This window comes from Thalia democratica, chromosome 6, assembly GCF_965202585.1.
Source record: "Thalia democratica chromosome 6, ktThaDemo2.hap1.1, whole genome shotgun sequence".
Lineage (NCBI taxonomy): Eukaryota > Metazoa > Chordata > Thaliacea > Salpida > Salpidae > Thalia > Thalia democratica.
Genome location: NC_139170.1, coordinates 11,327,523 through 11,348,145, shown reverse-complemented (window position 1 = coordinate 11,348,145; position 20,623 = coordinate 11,327,523). Strand labels below are relative to the sequence as shown.

Here is a 20,623-nt window from a genome sequence, read left to right as displayed (position 1 = left end):
GAGTTAACGTTACAAATGTTTTCTTCTAATAAAACACCTTTTCTGTTTTAACGTAAAATCAAAAAGAAAATTTAAGCTAAAGTCATCAGAACCAAAGCCTGGACTTTCAACTCCCAGGATAAAAATTGTAGTTTTAAATCAAAAGTTGCAAAAATTTCAAAGTCAAAAAAATCAACGAATAAAATAAAAATGCACAAAGCAGTTTTAAGATTTTCTTTGTATTTTATTAAATACATCGTCAACTTTTTAATGTTTTTAATTTTTTTTTCTCAAAAAACTAATGTATAAAAAACTAACCTCAACCACGAAATGGACATTGTACCAGACCCGAGTCCCTGCAAAAGCCCATAATGCACAAAATGGTCGAGTTGGTCCAGGCACTTGCTGGAAACCACCAACGTCTGCTTGCTCGCCCTAACCCCTTCCAGGCACAGCGGACCGATCTCCTGGACGTTGAACGTTGCTACGTGACTGAGCCCCGACAACATGCCAATATTGACACTTTCGTTGTCAATCAGCCCTAGAACTGTTATTTCAGCGCAGGTGTTTCCCCCTTCCTGGGACATGCGCCTGGTTGTAGTGAAGTCGGTGCTGCAATTCAGGTCGGAGGTTGCCAGGGAGGCTGTTGTCAAGCACTGGCCAATGCAAACTGGGCCGTCAACCTTGACATTTTTATCTGGCCACAACTGTACGGTGTGTGGTTTTTCATTGGGGTTTTGCTGCACGGGGTCTTTCATCAAGGGTTTTATTTTCCCTCTACACAAAAGTGACCCGTCCTCTTTATACAGCTTGCATCTGTGATTTTAATTTATCAATTAAGTCATTAAACAAGATAAAAATCTGTTGTTTAATAAAACCAAGTAAAAATAATAATTACTATATTTTTAAAAGTTTTTATATTTAAGATAAACTAAACATTTCATTTGACTATTTACTTGAGCCTACAAAACTAATTAATCAAAAACTAAGCATACTTGATTGAATGAGGTTTAATTCTCTTAGCATCAACTTTATTTAATTTCATTTCAACGGTTCTGAGCATTTGTGAAAATGGAATTACAGGTCTGCAATTTACAGCAGAAAAATTCAGGTAGTTTTCAACTGTGTTTTTTTCAACCTTCGGCAGGATGCCTTTACAATCTGTACATCCTAAAAAATTAAAAGTTAAAATTTTATCAGATTTTCACGGCTTTATTGTAACTGTTAACTTATTTTTGTATACATAAGACTACGACGCGTCATTAATTTTATTAAAGTTATACATCTAACAGACAATAAAATACTGCTTAAAAGCAATGCATACCAAACTTTTATCAAGATACTTAGTTATAACTTAGATATAACTTTATTAAGATATACAGGTTCAAATATACCTTACACTACTTTGCAATACAATAAATAAACATAACAATTTTACTTGGCAATAACTGTTGTTGCAAAAGTGACAACGGAAAAACTCCACCGTTAAATTCCTTCAGTGTCTCGTTGACAATACATAAATCTTGTGAAGCAGGCTGTTATAAGTTTAATTTTAAAAACTATATTCCTAAGTTTTTAAACGATGACTAAAAATAGATAGAAAATTACTTCTGGCTCTAGATGTAAGTTAATAATTAAAAATTTAATACTGTTTTTTATCATTTGTTTCTTTGTTTTTTTTTTCATGCCCCTTAAAAAAGCGCATAGTACATATTTTTTTTTAATTTGTAACCGTAAAGTTCTCTGATGAAAGTTTATCAAATAAAGTTTAAATAAAACAAAATTATAAACCAAGACGAACACAAAATTAGTTATTGATATAACGAAAGTGTTTTAATAAAATATTTGGTATTACTATTTTTAAATTAAGTCTTTAAAAAATTATAATATATTAATTTTTGAAAAATATATAACCTTTGTAATATTGTTATAAAACCAGTATAGTTTTGGTGAAATTTTGTCTTTTTTCAAGTGAGAAACGATATGATCTGAGAGAAAATACTTGACATCTCCTTTAGCATACACCTTTATCATAAATAAAAGTTTAGTTAAAGAAGATAAACTAAACTTTTTAATTTAAATAATAAAACATTACAAGCAGTGAAAAAATATTATTATTATATTTATGAATTTTGGTATATTTAAGATCTATATGTAATAAAAGAAAGTTTTAAATAGCTTTGATTTTGATAATAGACTAAAATTATTTACACACTATATACTAACTAAGGCCAAGTATTATATTATAAGATAATACTTTTTTATGAGAACTTAAACTTCCGATCTACTTTTTTTTTTGTTAATTTTTAACTTCTAAAACATTTTTTCGTTATTGAAATTAATGAAAAACTTGTAAGTCTTCATTTTTAAATAGAAACCGCTTAAATCATAAAACTTGACAAGCTTGCACTTTTTTAAAAAAAGAAACTTTAAACTTTTCTAGATTTTAAAACTATAAATAAGAGATGTTAACTATCAAAACAAAAAATTATACTTCTCTCAAATTTAAATCAGTTCAAATAGTTATTAATATTGAAAAAAAATTGCTTTGTGCTCATAAGTTAATACAAAATAAAAGATATCTTTCATTAATAGAATTCCTACCTTCATTTGAAGCTTTATGTTACTTGGAATGGGTCCAAGAAAGCAGATGACATTTGTCTTGGAATCATTTATTCGCCACGTATCACTATTAAGAAGAGATTGACAAATCAACTGATTGTTTGCGTCATTTCTCGACACTTTTCCTGACCGCATACGGGACTTTTCGTGGTACTGTGTGCTTACCTGGTATTTATAAAAGTATCACATTTCTGCTTTGTACATGATCTGTTTAGTGCGAATGTATCTTTTTTTAAAACTTTTATTTATACAAATAAAAATGAACATACGTTTAATGTCATTATTCAGATAGCAAGTATTTTATAAGAATGGGTGATAGTTGAAATTTTGTAAATAAACTCAAGTAATCAAAACTAAGTTGAATTCTGTAACAACTTGTGTTTTTAAATGAATAAAACTCTTATTATATAATCAGTTAAAAGAGTCCTGAACAACAAAGTTAAGTTTTGTAACAGTAATCTACCTTTAAAATAACAAAAACATTAATTTTACAGTTTTAACAGAAAATTTAAACTCAAAACAATACTAAAGTAAAACTGTGTTAACCGAACTAATTATAAGCAGCTTTCATTGGTTTCTTACGCTATTCAAAAACAAACATCAAAACGTGACAACAACAAACCTGAGGCCTGTCCCAATCAAACTTGTCGAGCATGACAAACAAGCTTTCGTTGATGGTTTTCACGTCAAAGTCGAGGTTTTCAACGTCGTGCTTCTCACTGGCAACCTCGTACTTCTCCACCATCTTCTTCATGCTGTCCGTTGTGAACGGGTCCGCATCGCACGCATCGTTATCCTGTTAAAAAAATATAATGCTTTCTATCTTTAGCTTTACAATTTTTTCTATAACTTCACATAAGTTCACCTAACTACACAGAATTCTCCTCAATGTATAATTTTAAACATTTGTTATTAGTGAAATTCTTCAACCTAAATTGATTAAAAATGCCTAAATTTTTACTAATAACTTAATCAATAGAGTTATGAATTTATTCTTTCAAGATTTTTTTTTACAAACTAAGTTTCGGTCAAAGACCTCGTCAGGTATTAGATTTATTAAAGCACTGACAAGGTCTTTGACCGTAACTTAGTCTGTAAAATAAATTCTTGAAAGAATAAATTCATTATTTCTCCGCTAGTAGTTGAGATCTCTTTATTTGTTTTCTTAAAACCAAAACATATAATATTAATTGAGTTATATTAATTTACATTTATATTTATTAAAGTATTAAATTTATAAATTATGTAAACTACTTATAATTTTGCAGCACTGTCAAGAGTAATAATCTTTGAAATCTAAATGGTTAAACTAATTCTTAATATAAATAGAAAATGATTTAAGAAAAACTCATATAATTTCGAGCTTTAAGTGTTTAATTTAGATCTAATATGTTCGCATAGAAGCAAAATTTATAATGTATTCTTTGGTATATATTAGTATTAGCCTTCATTTAAGATATTATTATAGGTTGAAAAATATATAATTTTTAATACTTCATTTATTTATTTTAAAGAACAAAGACAAGTTTTTTCAACAAGTATTTAGATATTATGAACCATAAGTTATCTAACCTTGGTTTACTTCAAAGTTGTAAACTACTTTTAATTTTTAATTATTGATAAAGATTTAAAAGATTTTAATTAAAGCAGGTTGGAATTTGTTAAATTATAAATTTAAGTTTTATGACTAAATAAATACTTTTATTAGTTTAAAAAAAAATTGTTAGAACAAACAATAATGACAAGAAAAAAAAATGTAGTAAAGAATATGAAGTAAAAGTGGGTGGGTGTCACTTTTGCACGAGCGTCACTTATGCATAAGCGTCACTTTTGCAGGAGGGTACACTTTTGCACGGCAACTCTTTTGAACAAGCATCACTTTAGCACGAGGGGACACTTTTGAATGGATGGTCACTTTTGCACAAGTGGAAAATTTTGCACGGCAACTCTTTTGCACAAGGAGACACTTTTGCACAAAGACACTTTTGTGCAAGTTGAAAAAAGTTTTATTTTTTTATTAACTTCAGTTAATATCTTTTTTACTTTCACTACTAACCCTAACCCTTACCTTCGGTAAGTAATTCATATTTTATTTTTAATGCATTTTTATAATTTTATTTTCCTGTTTTTCATTTGATAATTTTTATTAGGTGTATATATTTTTTCTATCACTGTTATCTCTACGATCAGTCAGTATTTTTTTTTCTTTTTTGTTTTTTTATTTGTTTATTTTTTTTTCTTTTTCAAGTTTTTTTTTTTTTGTAATTTTTCTGTTTTATTTTTATTATCACTGTTGTTACCACTAAACCTTACCTTTGGTCGGTAACTTCTTTTTTTTTACTAATTAATCTTTTTATATTTTCATCTTGTTTTTATTTTAGTTATTTAATTTTCTGGTTATTTTATTTTTTTTTACTCTTGTGCAAAAATGACCCTTTGTGCAAAAGTGTCCATTTGTGCTTAAGTGACGCTTGTGCAAAATTGACCCGCTTCCAGTAAAACTATATTGAAAGTTGTAAACCAATTAAGCTCATCATTCTTATTTACATATAAAACAAAACTTTACAGGCAACTAAAAAACTAATTTTTATATGCTTATTGTCAAATGTAGTAATTAATTTAACACTTATAATTAAAGTTTCTAATAGACAACAAACAATGTATCTAGTTACAATTAAAGTGTTTGTTAAACTACAAATGATTTTGTTTTTAATTCATATAATAATTTCCTGCATATAAGATATCATAAAACATCATATAACATCATCATCATATAACATAAAGGTGTTTTAAATTAGTTTTAACTTTTTACTGTATAAAGGCTGTTTTTGTAAAGTTTTTTTTGTATATAAGTACTTTTTTTAAGTTCAGCATCTTACTAAAACAAAATATTGTATAGTAACTTGTTATCGCAGCTTATTATAAAAATTATGCTGTTAAACTATACTTAAAATTTAAATTAGTTATAGACAGAAAATTAAGTTTTCAAAAATTTAAAGCGCTTTTTATCAAACAAATGTATAAAGAATATTAGTAGAAATTCAACTCTACATAAATATAAATCAAACATCATAAAGAAGCAAATGCAACCTGAATCAGTTCTTTTATTACCTTACTATTAAATTTTAATTAAATTCAAAGAGAAAACTTATTATACCTTAATAAAAATTTACAATAAACGCTCTAGTATAATATATATTAATTACACATCAATTTTAAGTATAGAAAATTTTAGTAACTAAAAATTTTTAAATAAAACATATTTTCTTCTATTTACTTGTAGCAAACTAGTTCAATCTTAGTTATCTAAAACTTGATGTAAAAAACTAATTTATTTTTTAACTGGAAGTAGGAATGTAAAATTCAAATTAGTTACCTTGAACCTCTCCTTGGTAAGCGCATATTTAAATCCCCACTGAAAACTGCCCTGTTCCGCCAAAACTTCTTGACTTTTCAGAATGTTGGCAACTGTTTGCAGCTGCTGCGAATACTTGACCTTGTCAACATTTTTACTCATGAACTGCGGGTCGATCAAAAAGGTAACTAAAACATTGGACATTGTTTTTATGCGTAGTTTGTTTGACAAGTCTGGTGTGTATGCTTAGTATTTCAAGTTCATAACTGTGTTGTCTTAAAATGTTAGCTGCAAGAATCAATATGTTTAAAGTAAGCTAATGTTTCTTCAAGTATTTATACTGTATCAAAACTATTCAGTAAAAATGAAGATACTTGTGAGTAATAGATTCATTAAAATTTATTTTATTTATAAGAGGTATTAAAAACATTAATTGTATTTATATGTCTTAGCAGTCTCTTAATTGTTTTATTAATTAAGTTTACTTAATCAAGAAACGATTGAATTTTTTTGTTCCAAATTTCTACTTTCCATTTCAATTCCAAGTTGGAATTTAGTTTTGCAGTTCTTTTTTTTTATGGTACTCATTTTAAAATATTTGAAAATAACTTAACTATTAAGTTTAAGTTTATTACATTTTTTAAATACATATATATATTTTATAAATGATCATAAATAAAAGGATTATATTTATGGTTATCTATTTAAGATCAGTTAAGAATTTAACCATGTCCTGTATAATTCAAAAGTTACTTAATAATAAAACCAAGATATTTTCAGAAAAGATTAGTTACCAATTTTTGCATAACTGTAATAAATAAAGTTTAATTCAAAAAATTATTTTTACGTGAAATCATATTATTGCAGTAAATATATTTTGTTTTATTCTAAGTTTACAAATATAACTAATAACTAATAAAAAGCTAAAAAACACAAATAAAGAAAAAATTAAAACAGTGTCATTAAGATATATCATTAAACAAAACGTCTGCAAAGTTTAAATTGTTTTTATTTGAAATCAAATGGTATAATTTACAAAACTTTAGCCTAGGAAAGTGATGGAAAAAGAGACACAAATGAGAAAAAATATTAAAACTTACTACAAATTAAATTTGTCATTCACATGACACTATAATAAAAAGTATGTTATGAATTAAACATTAGACAACATTTATATAAAAATCTTAAATCAGTCCAGAACACAGTCAATTTTATATTTGTGATTTTTCTTCTGCATCAATAATCAGAAAAAATCAAAAGATAATTTAGAATATTCTACAAATTTATTGCATATTAGTTCAGTTCAAAACGCTTTCAGATAAAAACTCGTCTTCAGTAAACTTATAATATAATACTAGAACTGAAACACATTTATGCAACTAAGTAAATAATTAAACATTTTTTGACACTTTAATAAGTTCTTTCAAACAATATAAATAAGACTCAATTTTTCAGAACAATATAGATTTCATGCTTCTTTCGTCAGTTGTATACTAAGCAATAAAAATAAAATTTCAAATCTAGCTTATAAAGTGAAAATGCAATCAACGTAATTAACAATAAAGCAAAGAGTAACTAACAATACATAAGTACTTCTAATTACAATGCAACTAAAAATAAATAAAACAGAGCAACAACTTATAAAACAATTTAAGAAAACAACGAAACAGTATAATCAAAATCTTTATGTTTACACAACTTAGGTTTTCTTAACAAAATACAAATAGCCTCAAGTTTAATTAAATCAGAAATGTAAAAACAATTACTAGCACAATCAAGGTTATTTACTAAGTGTTTAGCAATAGCAGATCTTTTTGAAGCATTTATTACTCTAATAGATTTAGTTTTCTTATTGATCATACAAAACTCAGGTATACTTTTTGGAATATGTATACAACTGACGAAAGAAGCATGAAATATATATTGTTATGAAAAGTTGTGTCTTGTTTATATTTTTTTAAGTAAATAATAGTAAAAAATGTATTATGACGTAGTAATTCAAGTCTGTCTATAAAACTAAATTTGTAAAGAATAGAAGATTTTTTACATTATATTGATATGTTTGTATGTAAAAGTAAATTTAAATGAAATGAAAGTAAAAACAAACACTTTTCTGTTATAAACCTTAAATTAAAAACTATATAAGTAAAGAACTGTTTGCTGTAGGTTATTGTTTATAAATAGTTACTGTCATTGATGAAATAAAAATTAAAAACTTTTCCCAAACAATACTTAAAGTAATTATAAAAACCTATATTAAGGCCATAGGGGGGGGTCCGACTTTTTTTTTACAAAAATAACTTTGGCTTTTATATGAAAGCTTTAAATACAAACTACAAGCCTGTTTTTATAGAATTCAAAAATATCATTTAACTTTTGAGATATTTTATTTTTTGTAAAAAGTTTCCGACACAAGCGTATGGACCGCAAATTTTTTGGGGTCAATTTTCTCAGAAATTTTAAAATTCACTAAAAATCTATCTCCTCCTTCATTTTTTACCTAGAGACTTCAAATTTTCAGGAAATGTTCCTTTTAATATTTTGAAGAATCTGAATGTTGGAATTTTTGAAATTTTGAAAAATAAAAATTTTATCCACAAAAAACTAAAAAAAGGGTAGTTTTTTGACAATAGTTTTTTTTTTACTTAAAATTAAAAAAATTCCTACAATAGATCTCTTTAAAATTTAATGATACACATTCTGTAAAAATTTGAGAAAGATTACTCAAAAAATGAAGGAGGAGATAGATTTTTAGTGAAATAGTCTTTTTTCGCATTTTTAGTTTTCGCCTTCTATAAGGAACCTATTGAATGCCCTTTCTTTGATCGCTTATATCTCAAAAGTTACTTTGAGTTTTTTTAAGCGGTTAAAAGTGTCTGATAGCTCAGATTAAATTCTACAAAATAAGATCAAGTTGTAAAATACAAAGTGGACCCCCCCCCCCTATGGCCTTAATAAGAATCTGTATCTTACTAACTTTTCATCTTAAAAAATAGTACTATCAATGAAATTTTTTTTAAACAAAACCTAAGTCAAAAGATAAAAATCAAAAATTAAATTGTTGTAAAATCCAACTAAAATATTGTTTTTATAGTAAAATTTTATCAAATAAACAAGCTATTAAAAACTTTTCTAAAACAAAAATTATTTTTAATAAAACTATCTTAATAAAAAAGTTGGTTGTTGTAAAATTATTGGTTTTATAAGTTTGCCATTATCTTTAAAAAGGCAGCATTGTTTTCATTGTTTTATTTATGTTTATATTTGCTCGTAATAAATTGACCCATTTACTCTCTAAATAATCTAAGTTTGTATGGATGCTTGTTGAGTCTGTAAAGGTGATTGAATATGCTTCTTCAAAGATTTTGCTCAATGTTGGATGTTTATTGGCATAGTGAAGTTTGAGTGCAGCTCAATCATTTGTCTCGCTGGTGGTCATGTTCTTCCTGTTATGTTTGAGAGCACCATCTTTGGGAAAGAGACGTAATTGTCTGTCACACATAGTGCTCATCACAGACATTGTACTTTTCCGCATAAATTCCAAAACTTTAGCAATTCGAATTCTTTTTCAACAAAACATTAGTAATTTAAAAAAGGAGGATTAAATTTAAATTAATATTAATAATTGAGAACTTGGTACTTTCAAAAGCTTTAAAATTCAACATAAAATAATATAAATGAGGGTTTTTATGATTCAAAATATATCTTCAATTATTAAAATGATAACAAAGTTTTAAATGTTATGACAAACTATTAAGTAACCACATTCAATATCATAAGCATAAGATATTGTTGCTGTACTATTTGAGAAAAACATGTGTAAACAAAATTATCACCACCTAGTGGATAAAAATTTACAAGACTTGACTTTTCTTAGTTAAGATTTATCAAGGCAGAAATTTCAAAACAAAGCAATGATAAAACATAATTAATACAAAACGTATGTTTATTTCAAAAAAGTTTATATAAAGACTACAAACTTTAAACTTTTTTTTTGTATTACTACTTTTTTAAATCTTGTTATTTTATAAAAAATTAAAACATTATTTTATTAGTAAAAAATATCAAACTTAAAAGCAAAGACAAACTTTTGGCTTTAAATGTTAAGTTAATATATTCAATACATTGGATTCAAAGTAAAATAATACAACACAAATTTTAATTAGATAATACTAAAAGATTACATGACTTCTAATTATTTTAGGCTGGTATACATATACTCAATTAAAAGTATTTCAAAAAATGGAAATTATCTGTAGTTATTAATATTATTACTGGAACATTCTCTATACAAAAAAAACTAAATGGTCATTTTGTTGAATAAAATTTATAGCTTTGCATGTAAAGCTTCTTTTTTTTTACTCTAACTAAGAATTTTAGGTTATAATAATAGTCAAGTAGAAATACTAAGTAATTTGTATAAATTTTTAGGCTTAACACATGATTTGAATAAAGTTTTTTGTTATAAATTATAATATCATATAATATTAGTGCTTGTTTTAAAGTACAATTAAGTAACTAACATGAAATAAAATAAAACTTATCTTAATACAACTTTGAAAAATTTAAGGTAAGTTTTAAATGAATATAATTCAGTGACAAAATCATTTTACATAATTATCAAAAACTTCTAAAAACTATAATTGGCGGATAGCTTTGGTAAAAATACACACTAAGGTATAGTCAAAATATTTTTTTTTCAAACACTTAATAACCTTTATATATAAGTTTTGCACGGAGAGTCACTTTTGCACGGAGAGTCACTTTTGCACAAAGGGTCATTTTTGCATGCACAGGAGTAAAAAAAACTTTATGAAAAAAAGCAAGAAAAAAAAAATTGAGTTACGGAACAGGGTAAGGGTTAGAGGTAACAGCGATAGTAAAAATAATACTTAAAAAAACAACTAATGAAGATAATTATTAAACACAAAAAATATATATATATATAAATATAAATGAATAATTTAAAAAAAAATTGACCAATGGTAAGAATTAGGGGTAAGAGTGATAGTAAAACAAAATATAAAAAACAAATAACAACTAATAAAATTACTAAAAACAAATAAAAGTAATAATTAAACTAATCAAAACAAAAAAGAAGAAAGTGTAAGGGTTAGGGGTAACAGTGGTAGTAAAAGTAAATAAATGAAAAAAAAATTATTGATAAAAATTTTAAATTAACAAAAAACTTGAATAAAAATATAAACTCTTCATCCAAAAGTGTATTGGTGCAAATTTGTCCCTTTAAGCATATTTGACTCCTACCCAGTAAAAATATCTTCTTCTTGCTTGACCCTTATACTGAATACTAGATTAAAAGATAAGTTACAAACAATAATCTGATAATTAACAATAAAATAAAATGTCATAAAGTAAAATTGACACATTTTTAAGCTCATAGGGCAGTAGTCTGCAAACTGCAGCCTCAGAGCACAATTTTTTTTGTGGAATACAGCTCACAAGCATGTAAATGCAGAACAAAACTATGTTTTAAGTTGAGTTTTTCCAGGTAAATTCCTGTAAACTTGTTAATTTATTTTTAAGCTCTTGTATAACTTTGAAAAAAGGTCTTGGGCATGTTTAAGATAGTTTTGAAACTTACATTAGAAATTTTTGAGTTCTTAATGAGGAGCAAAAACAAAAGAAATAAATAAAGAAAAAACTTACATGGCTAATAATTTCAGAGTTAGCAACGGTTTTTGAAAAAATTTTCCAGGTTTTCTTAATCTCTTCCAAGTTTCTTTTTTAGAGAACAAAACTTTAGTTAATTTTTAGTAAATAATTAAATTTAACAGGGTTGCCGCTTTACCTGGAAACCTGGAATTTGACAATTTAGGCAAAAAAAACTGGAATTTGGGAAATTTTAAAAAAACCTGGAATTTTGAACAAAAGTCACTTAAAAAACAAGGAATTTTAACAATTTTCACATGTTCAGTAGTAAAATTTCGATTTGACTCAAAAATTTTATCATATAAATGAAAATCTTTTGATATCATTAAAATTTTATTGTTAAATAACATATTTAAAGTATCTTTTCAATGTTTTTATACTATTTATCAGTTTTGTACCTTAAACTTAACTTAAAACTAAAAAAGACCCAAAAATGTGTACATTTAAAAACCTGGAAGAAATTTGGAAAACCTGGAAAAAATTTGGAAAAAAAAAGTGGTAACCTTGATTTTTTTTTTTTCTTATGTTATATTTTTCAATCAAAATTTCATATATTCAAATGTAAAAAACCCTTTAAAATTCTAGGTTTTTAGTGATTTTTGTTCAAAATTCTAGGTAAAGAATTCCAGGTTTTTTGGCAACCCTGTAACTTTCAAATTTTTAAAAGTTTAGTAAACCAAAATATACTAGACTTTTTAACTACAGACTTTAATTTTCTAGGATATGTTGCTAAATCATTATTAAAAAATATCATTGTAACATTTCTATAACAAAGAAATTAGGCATTTTGTTTTTGTAGATACTTAATTATAATATTATTGAAGAATTTTTTTTACAAATTATACAAAAACTTGAGATACAAGAAAATCATAATTAATGGTGAATTTACTTTGGCCTACTTTTATCTATTACCATTGTTAACAAACATATTATAAACTGTGAGCAAAGTATACAATTATAATTATGTCATAAATTAACATATGATAGTTTATTTACTAACCAAGGTTGAAATTAATAACCACTTAGATAACTAATAAATTAAATGAAGCATAAATTACTTAGATTTTAAAATAAGTTTAGTATAATATATAAATTCAAGTTTTATTTTATTAATTTATTATGCTATTTTAAAACTTTTTTCTTCTTCAGAATATACTTAAGTTTAATTAAAATGACTAAGATATTTTACTGACATAATTTATCTATTTTATTATGATTTTTTTTTTTTTAAGTTATACACCATTTATTATACTAACCGCATCATTCAAAATGCAAATCATTAAGTTTGTATTTTAATACAACATCAAAATCATAAACTGTTTGTATATTTAAGCATTTTTAATTGTACTACACTAAAAATCAAGTAAGTAAGAATTAACAATTTTTTCAAATGGATTTTATGCTTTGCCATAGAAAAATAGGTTACCTGTTGACTTAGTTTAAACTGAGTTTAAGGTTGCAAAACTGAGTTTAAGACTATCTGAGTTCAAGGTTGCAAAATAGAAACTCATTGATTGACACATTTCAAAAATAAAATAAAATATTAAACTGATAGAAATTATTAATCTGTTATAAGATAAATTCAAAATGTTTTTTGAAATATCAAGAACTAATCAAATTAAAAAAAACTCAATAAATGTTTTAATGTGATGTTTATTTTAACACATTTCTTACATACATGCTAGTTGCAAATATTATTCAGCAAAAAAGAAGATTCAATTTGTAACACAATTAATATACATATGTAATCTAGTTATATTCGAGCTTCTTTGTAGATCCCACAAGAGTGAAGAAGAGTTATGAATTTATAATTAGGGTCTTATGAAAAGAATATAACAACAGTCCTTTTCTCAATAATAAGGAGAAACATTTGTCTAACATTTGTTTTTCAGACTTTTTTGTCAATATAACTTTTAAATTTCTATATCATGGCTCAAAGTAGGCAGTTAAGGCTCTAGAATAGGGGTGGGCAACGTACGGCCCACGGGCCGGATCCAGCCCGCAGAGTGAAAATGACCGGCCCCCAATCGTTTTTTAAACTTAAATGAGATCCGGCCCGCAAATGAGAAAATAACCGGCCCGCAAGCGAAGTGACAGACCCGCGAAGGGTCAATATTACAAAGTTTTTATAAAATTTTGCATCATATTTTTACAAATCAAAACTATAAGAATTTTACTTCAAAAACATACTAAAAAAATATTTTGTAAACTAATGTGTTCCAATAAATATATCATGTTGTCCTAATACTCTGTGTTGTTCTAACTTAGTTGGAATATCTTTTTGTTAAATTACCCCAAGCAAAGTGTTTTTTAAGTACGATGTTTTACATACGTACCTTTGTCAATTATATTTATAGACATTGTTTTAACATCTGACATGTCTCATTGTATATCTTAAGTTGTCAGACTTGAGAAAGCTTTCTGAATTTTAAGGATTCAAAAAAAAGATCCACAGTATCAATATAACTAGATTCCGGCCGGATCCGAAGCTTATATTTTGATTAGAATCCGACCGGATCCGGATCTCGACTTAAAATTAGTATCCAGTCGGATTCTGATCTAAAAAGTCATAATTCGACTGGATCTGGTAAATAATTAATTCAAAATGCTCCAGCCCGCAAAAAACTAAATATTTCAGGATCCGGCCCGTTGATTGAAAAACGTTGCCCACCCCTACTCTAGAACTATATTTAACAAGTACTAATTTTAGAAAAATTTGTAAACATCTAAACCTTTTTTAAACAAAATATAGTACTTTATTAATTACGAACATAACTCTGTGAATTTATTAGTTTATTGAACAAAATATAAATGATAGAGTAAGTTACCTAGCTAATAGTTTTAAAGTTAATAACTTAAAAAGTTAAATAATAACTTATTTTGCATTTTATCATCTCTACGCTACTTTATTTTTAGACTTTTTTTGAGAAAACCGAAAATTTTAAATATCTGTTGTCAATTGTCAAAAATTACATAGAAAAATTTGATCAAACCGGATCTAAACTCAGACAAAAAGTTTCAGTTGGAACTTACATAAAATAAAATACTTTCTTAAGGGTAATAAATTTGAAACAACATGCATTTTTTCAACAAGAAACAAAACATAATTTATAAATATTGAGTTAACATAGTAACTTTATGACGATACCAAAAATTTAACCGTCTATAATTTCTTGCTCATTACAAATTTTTAAATTATTGTCTGGTATAAGTTGTTTTTTCTGATTACATAAGCTACATTTGTTTTTCATCTATACCTTTAATCTATGGCTTTAAAATATTTAAAAACGAGAAGAGTTTCAATTATTTCGATAGGCAAGTAATGTTAATGACTGAGAAATACTACATCCAGCTTAAAACAAATTCCAACTCTGTTGCTAAATTCGTTTGTTCAGAATAGCCAGAATTCAAATGTTTCTTGTCAACTGAACACTTGATAAACTTTTTTTTTTCTTTGTATATATAAATCGAGTAACTCTATAAATTTTTGCTGATAAAAAAGTTTTGCAACTATTCATTTGTGCAACTTTGATTTATTCTTAACAACTTCAGTAACAATATCCTATTTGACTAGTTTTCTACTAAATAAGTATAATTCTAAAACTTCTTATGGTTTTATTGTTCATATTTATGCTAAAATTAACATTACTAGAATAATAGTTTTAAGTACTTGTAATAACACTTTAAAATATGTAATATATACTTAATGTTAAAAATACAAAATTTTTATTATAAACATTTCTCATATTAATATTGTAAGTTTTTAACTTCAAAAATTAAATCTTTTTTATTAAAATTTATGGATAAAAACTTATGTTCACAAATCGTAACAAATGATACTTAATTATTACATAAAGTTTTTTTAAACTTTATAAATTTTAGCAGTAACTTTTTTAAAAGGTCAATTGTTTTATGATTTTTTATATAGTTAACATTTAGTTAATAACTAAACTTTATATCTTTCTGGACAAATTATCCAAAGAACTAGTGTATATACGTACATTAGGAACGGTCAATTATGCAGCATACACTTTTTCACGAAGGGTCACTTTTGCCATAAGACAGTTTTTGCATGAAATATATAAATAAAAATCAACCAAGAAAACCGACCAAGGATAAGGGTTTGAGGTAAAAGTAATGATAGAAAAAATTATAATTAAATTAATATTAGAAACAAAAAAACTAATAGATTGCATAAACAAAACGATAATAAGAAAACAAATTTACCAACCAAGGGTAAGGGTTAGGGGTAACAGCTATAAATAAAGAAAATGAAAAAAGAAAAACTAAAAAACAATTAATTAGAAAAAAAGTTATCGCACAAGGGCAAGGGTAAGGGTAACAGTAACAATAAAAAAAAACTTAAAGCTAATAAAAGAGTTTTTTTATTCAAACTATTCAAAAATGTCTTCGTTTAAAATTCACTCCTCCTGCAAAATTTTCTTCTTGAAAAAGTGTTCCTTCTGCATATATGACACCTACCCACATTTATTAGGGTGCATATAAATATAACGACTTTTAAGTTTTAAGCTTTTTTTTACATTTGGCAAACATTACAAAACTACTTTGTGCCAAATTTTAGACAATCAAAAATCACCATGGCAGACTTCTATTTTTTGTAAACCTAATGCAAACTGAGTGAGAACCAAAAATAGTACCTTTGAGTTTTTAGCTGATTCTTTTTAAACGTGTGGCAAATATCACAACAAAACATTGTGCACGATTCAAGACGATTTAAAGAAAAGTTTATGGAGGCACTGTAACGGACAAGACGTTAAGTGATGTGTGACTCGATATACGAAATGTTTTTTGTGCACCAAAACCTACGAACAAATTTTTTGAGTGCTTTTTTTGTCGTTTAATAAACAATCGCCAGCAATTCTTGGTCTAAAACATATTAGATCTCAAGAAAAGTCACAAAAGGTGATAATAATCACATAATATCAAGAAGTGCCTCTATACACTTTTCTTTAAATCGTCTTAAATTGTGCACAATGTGTTTTTGTGACAATTGCCACAAGTAAAAAGAATTCCACATAAAAACTCAGAGGTCGCGTTTTGAAGGTACTATGTATTTTGTATTTGGGTTCTTTTTTTTTATCGAAATCCGTCCAGGTGAAAGTTTTTTTCAAGTCATCTAAAGTTTTGGTTACATGACTATACAAAAATGGGTGGGTGTCACTTTTGCACGAGCGTCACTTTTGCACGAGAGTCACTTTTGCACGAAGGGACACTTTTGCACGACTGTCACTTTTGCACGAAGGGTCACTTTTGCACGAGGGGACACTTTTGCACGGCGACTCTTTTGCACGCAGGGTCACTTTTGCACGAGGGGACACTTTTACACGGCGTCACTTTTGCACGAGCGTCACTTTATCACGAGGGGACACTTTTGCACGGCGTCACTTTTGCATGGAGGGTCACTTTTGCACCAGGGGACACTTTTGCACGGCGACTCTTTTGCATGGAGGGTCACTTTGGCACGAAGGGACACTTGACAAAAAAAAATCTATTTATATTTTTATTTGAGAATATAAAAATTAGAAGCGTGCAAAAGTGAAGTTCCGTTCAAAATTGACTGATTATTTAAAATTTTGCAGTTCATAAGTATACCCGTGAAATTATAACGCCGTGCGAAAGTGACGCTTTGCAAAAATGTCGTCATGCAAATGTAACGTTGTGCAAAATTTTTGACGTGTAAAAATGTCGCCGTGCAAAAGTGTCCTTCGTGCAAAAGTGACCCTCCGTGCAAAAGAGTCGCCGTGCAAAAGTGTCACCTCGTGCTAAAGTGACGCTCGTGCAATAGAGTCACCGTGAAAAAGTGTCCCCTCGTGCAAAAGTGACCCTTCGTGCAAAAGTGACGCCGTGCAAAAGTGTCCCCTCGTGCTAAAGTGTCGCTTGTGCAAAAGAGTAGCCGTGCAAGAGTGTCACCTCGTGCAAAAGTGACCCTTCGTGCAAAAGTGACGCTCGTGCAAAAGTGTCCCCTCGTGCAAAAGTGTCTTCGTGCAAAAGTGACGCTCGTGCAAAAGTGACCCGTTCCCATACAAAAATAGATCAATTCAAATTCTGACAACTCAATTTCGGACATTTCAAATTCCGACAACTCAAATATTAAATTCCATCAATTAAAATGCGAATAACTCAAGTTACGAAAATTCGAACTTCGACAACTAAAATTTTGACAGCCCAAATTCCGACAACTCAATTTTGACATTTCAAATTTAGACAACTTAAACTTTAACACCTCCTATTCTGATAAATCAAATTTGAAAAATTTGGACAACTCAAAATTTGAAAAATTAAAATTCGATGACTAAAATACAGCAGTTCAAAAAAAATATATATAGCAAACATCGCCTTTCGGTTGTTTCTGTTAAAGTTTTGACAGCAATAGTCTTATTTTTGTCATTAACTCAAAGAATAAAAATTAATTCAAAAATAAGTACAAAAGTTGCTAGGAGTAAAATTATGTTAGGAGTAAGACATCTTCCTACTTGTCGTTTTTTAGTGAAATGTCATTTAACTTATTTAAGTTTTTTAATATAACATGCGTAGTTGACTAAGGGATATTTATTCTGTTTTTTTTGTTATGATGATTTAAAATTTAGTATTTTAGCGTTAAGATGTATAAGTTATAGAGTTTTGAGAAAAATACTTTAAAGTTTAAAGATACTATAAAAATCTTCAGCATCCCTATAACCTTGAAGCATAAATTAATTAGTAGTAGCAGTCAATATAAAGTATTTGTTGCTCATTTAATTGTAACGTTTTTTGTTTTACTTTGCATATTATTGAAAACAATAAAATGTTTAATTCGTATAGTAAACAATAAAAGATCTTCAGTTGTTAAATAAATCTGAAAAAAGGTTAAGACAAAAAAATTAAAGATAAAAAAAATCAAAATTAATATATATTGTTTATTAAATGATGAAACAAAAGCACTTGGTCTTTGAACCAGATGTACGAAAAGACCTTACGGTTATCGAGTCGTACACCACATACTTTGAAAATCTATTATTAGCTAATAATTTTTTATTTTTATTTAAATTTTAAGTCTCAAAAAATAAAACATACTTTAAAAAGAAAGAAAACAAAATTAAACAAAAACTAACCAAGCAATATATATACTTAAGAAAAAGATAAACAACATTGTCATTAATAGTTTTTTATGACAATTTATCTAAATAAGTTAGTTTTTAGAACAACACTTTATACTGATTTAAAAGAGTTTCTAACGAAACATATTTAAACACAAAGTTACCCATTAACTAGTGTATGTTAATTACAATTTCTATAGCTAGTAAAAAAAGTCTATATTCTTTAATTAATATATTAAAGTATAAGGTACTTTTCATCCTTAATTTTGTAAGTAAGCAACTAAAGCAATCATAAAAGTTCTCGCGCTTAAAATGTCATGTACATTTTAAAGTCAAATCAACGCTGATATATATATAAAAGTTTGTATTTGAAATCCTAAAGTTTTAGCATTATTTTTTTTCTTTAAGTATAAACTGATGTAAAAACATAAATTTTTATGTCTTTTTATTAAGAAATTTCGTTTATTTTGTCTAAATCAGGGTTTCCCAAACATTTATTCATATGGCCCCCTTTAAAGAACTTAAAAAAACTATGGCCCGCTCCAACAAGACTATCCAGAAAACACCTAAGATTTGTAAGTGTAAGTTTTAAATTATGACTTGATGGCCCCCGGTGGCTCCTTTACTGCTCATGACCATCACTAACCTAAAAACAAACATTTATGAGAAAAATTGAAAATTCTAAGGTTATATTATGTCACTTTTTACAGTTCTTATTGTCAGAGTTTAAATTTTAAAATTCAAATCGTTATTTTTCATAATTTGAATTTTTGAATTAAATTTGTCGAGTTTTAAGTGTCCAATTTTGAGAATTTCAATAGTCTAAATATTAATTGTCGGAGTTTTAGCTGTCTGAATTTGAATTGTCTGAATTTGAATCATCGTAATCAAAAATTTCAATCGTCCTAATTGGGATTGTCGGAGTTTGGGTTACCCAAACTAGAATTGACAGAGTTTGGGTTGTCGAAATTTGAATTTTCGTAATCAAATTATTCGATTACATTTATTATTAATAAAAAATTTATTATAAGTAGTATTAATCTGAGTTGTCAGAACTTGAATAGTCGTGTGCCCTAAAATTAAGCACATATTTTTTTTTTAATACTTAATACTTTTTTGTAATAATGCCAAACTTTTAACAATATTTTAACTGAAAACTCCAAGGTCACCATATTTAAACGCACCAAATATATACATAAGTATAAGTCTTCTACAGTATTAGTACTTAATCCAGCTTTTAATACATTCCAATTCTGTTGCTAAAGTCGTTGGTTCAGAATTGCCAGAATTCAAATGTTGCTTTGTCAACTGAACACTGAACACTTGATATACTTTGTTTTTTGCCTAAAATACCAAAAGCCTCTAGTTGTATGGCATTTGGCTAATTAAAATCTTTTGTGAAACTTTGAATTATTTTAACTACTTCAGTAACAACAACCTATTTGACTAGTTTTTTATTTAATTACAGTAATTTCAAAGCTTCCAAAGGTTTTTGTTGTTTAGAACTATGTTCTAATTAACATTACTAGATTGATATTTCTAAACTACTAGAAGTAACGCTTTTTATGTAGTAGACTTTATTTAAAGTATTTCAGTTTTAAATATATTGAAAAAAATCTTTTTACTTAGTAATAGTAGTTAATGAATTTTATACCTTTTTATATGATTTTAATACTAGTCAAGTTTGAAACTTTAAACCAGTTATTTTTTGTACAATTAAAGTATTGCATTTAAACTTTGAAAATTTTGACCTTGAAAAAATAAAAAAAATTTCTAGAAAATTTCAGGTAATTAAATGTTAATAAAATAGATCAATAAATACCACTAGGATAATAAAACAGTCATTTTTATGTAAATTTTATTATGCTAAATAACCCTAAACAACTTACGAGTTTTACAT

At 26.7% G+C, this 20,623-nt stretch overlaps 1 protein-coding gene across 1 annotated transcript in view; it reads right to left on the bottom strand.

The window, feature by feature from the left end:
• The window catches only part of LOC145838724 (uncharacterized), a 29,047-nt gene extending 22,885 nt beyond the window's left edge, over positions 1 to 6,162 (bottom strand). The window contains exons 1-7 of the mRNA XM_082946348.1: positions 5,978 to 6,162; positions 3,224 to 3,397; positions 2,584 to 2,766; positions 1,894 to 2,004; positions 1,418 to 1,514; positions 975 to 1,149; positions 298 to 795 (exon numbers count right to left, since the gene is read on the bottom strand). Coding sequence (XP_082802474.1) covers positions 298 to 795; positions 975 to 1,149; positions 1,418 to 1,514; positions 1,894 to 2,004; positions 2,584 to 2,766; positions 3,224 to 3,397; positions 5,978 to 6,160 — 1,421 coding nt within the window. The 5' untranslated portion in view covers positions 6,161 to 6,162. The remainder of the gene's footprint in view (positions 1 to 297; positions 796 to 974; positions 1,150 to 1,417; positions 1,515 to 1,893; positions 2,005 to 2,583; positions 2,767 to 3,223; positions 3,398 to 5,977) is intronic.
• Between the last annotated feature and the right edge of the window lie 14,461 nt (positions 6,163 to 20,623).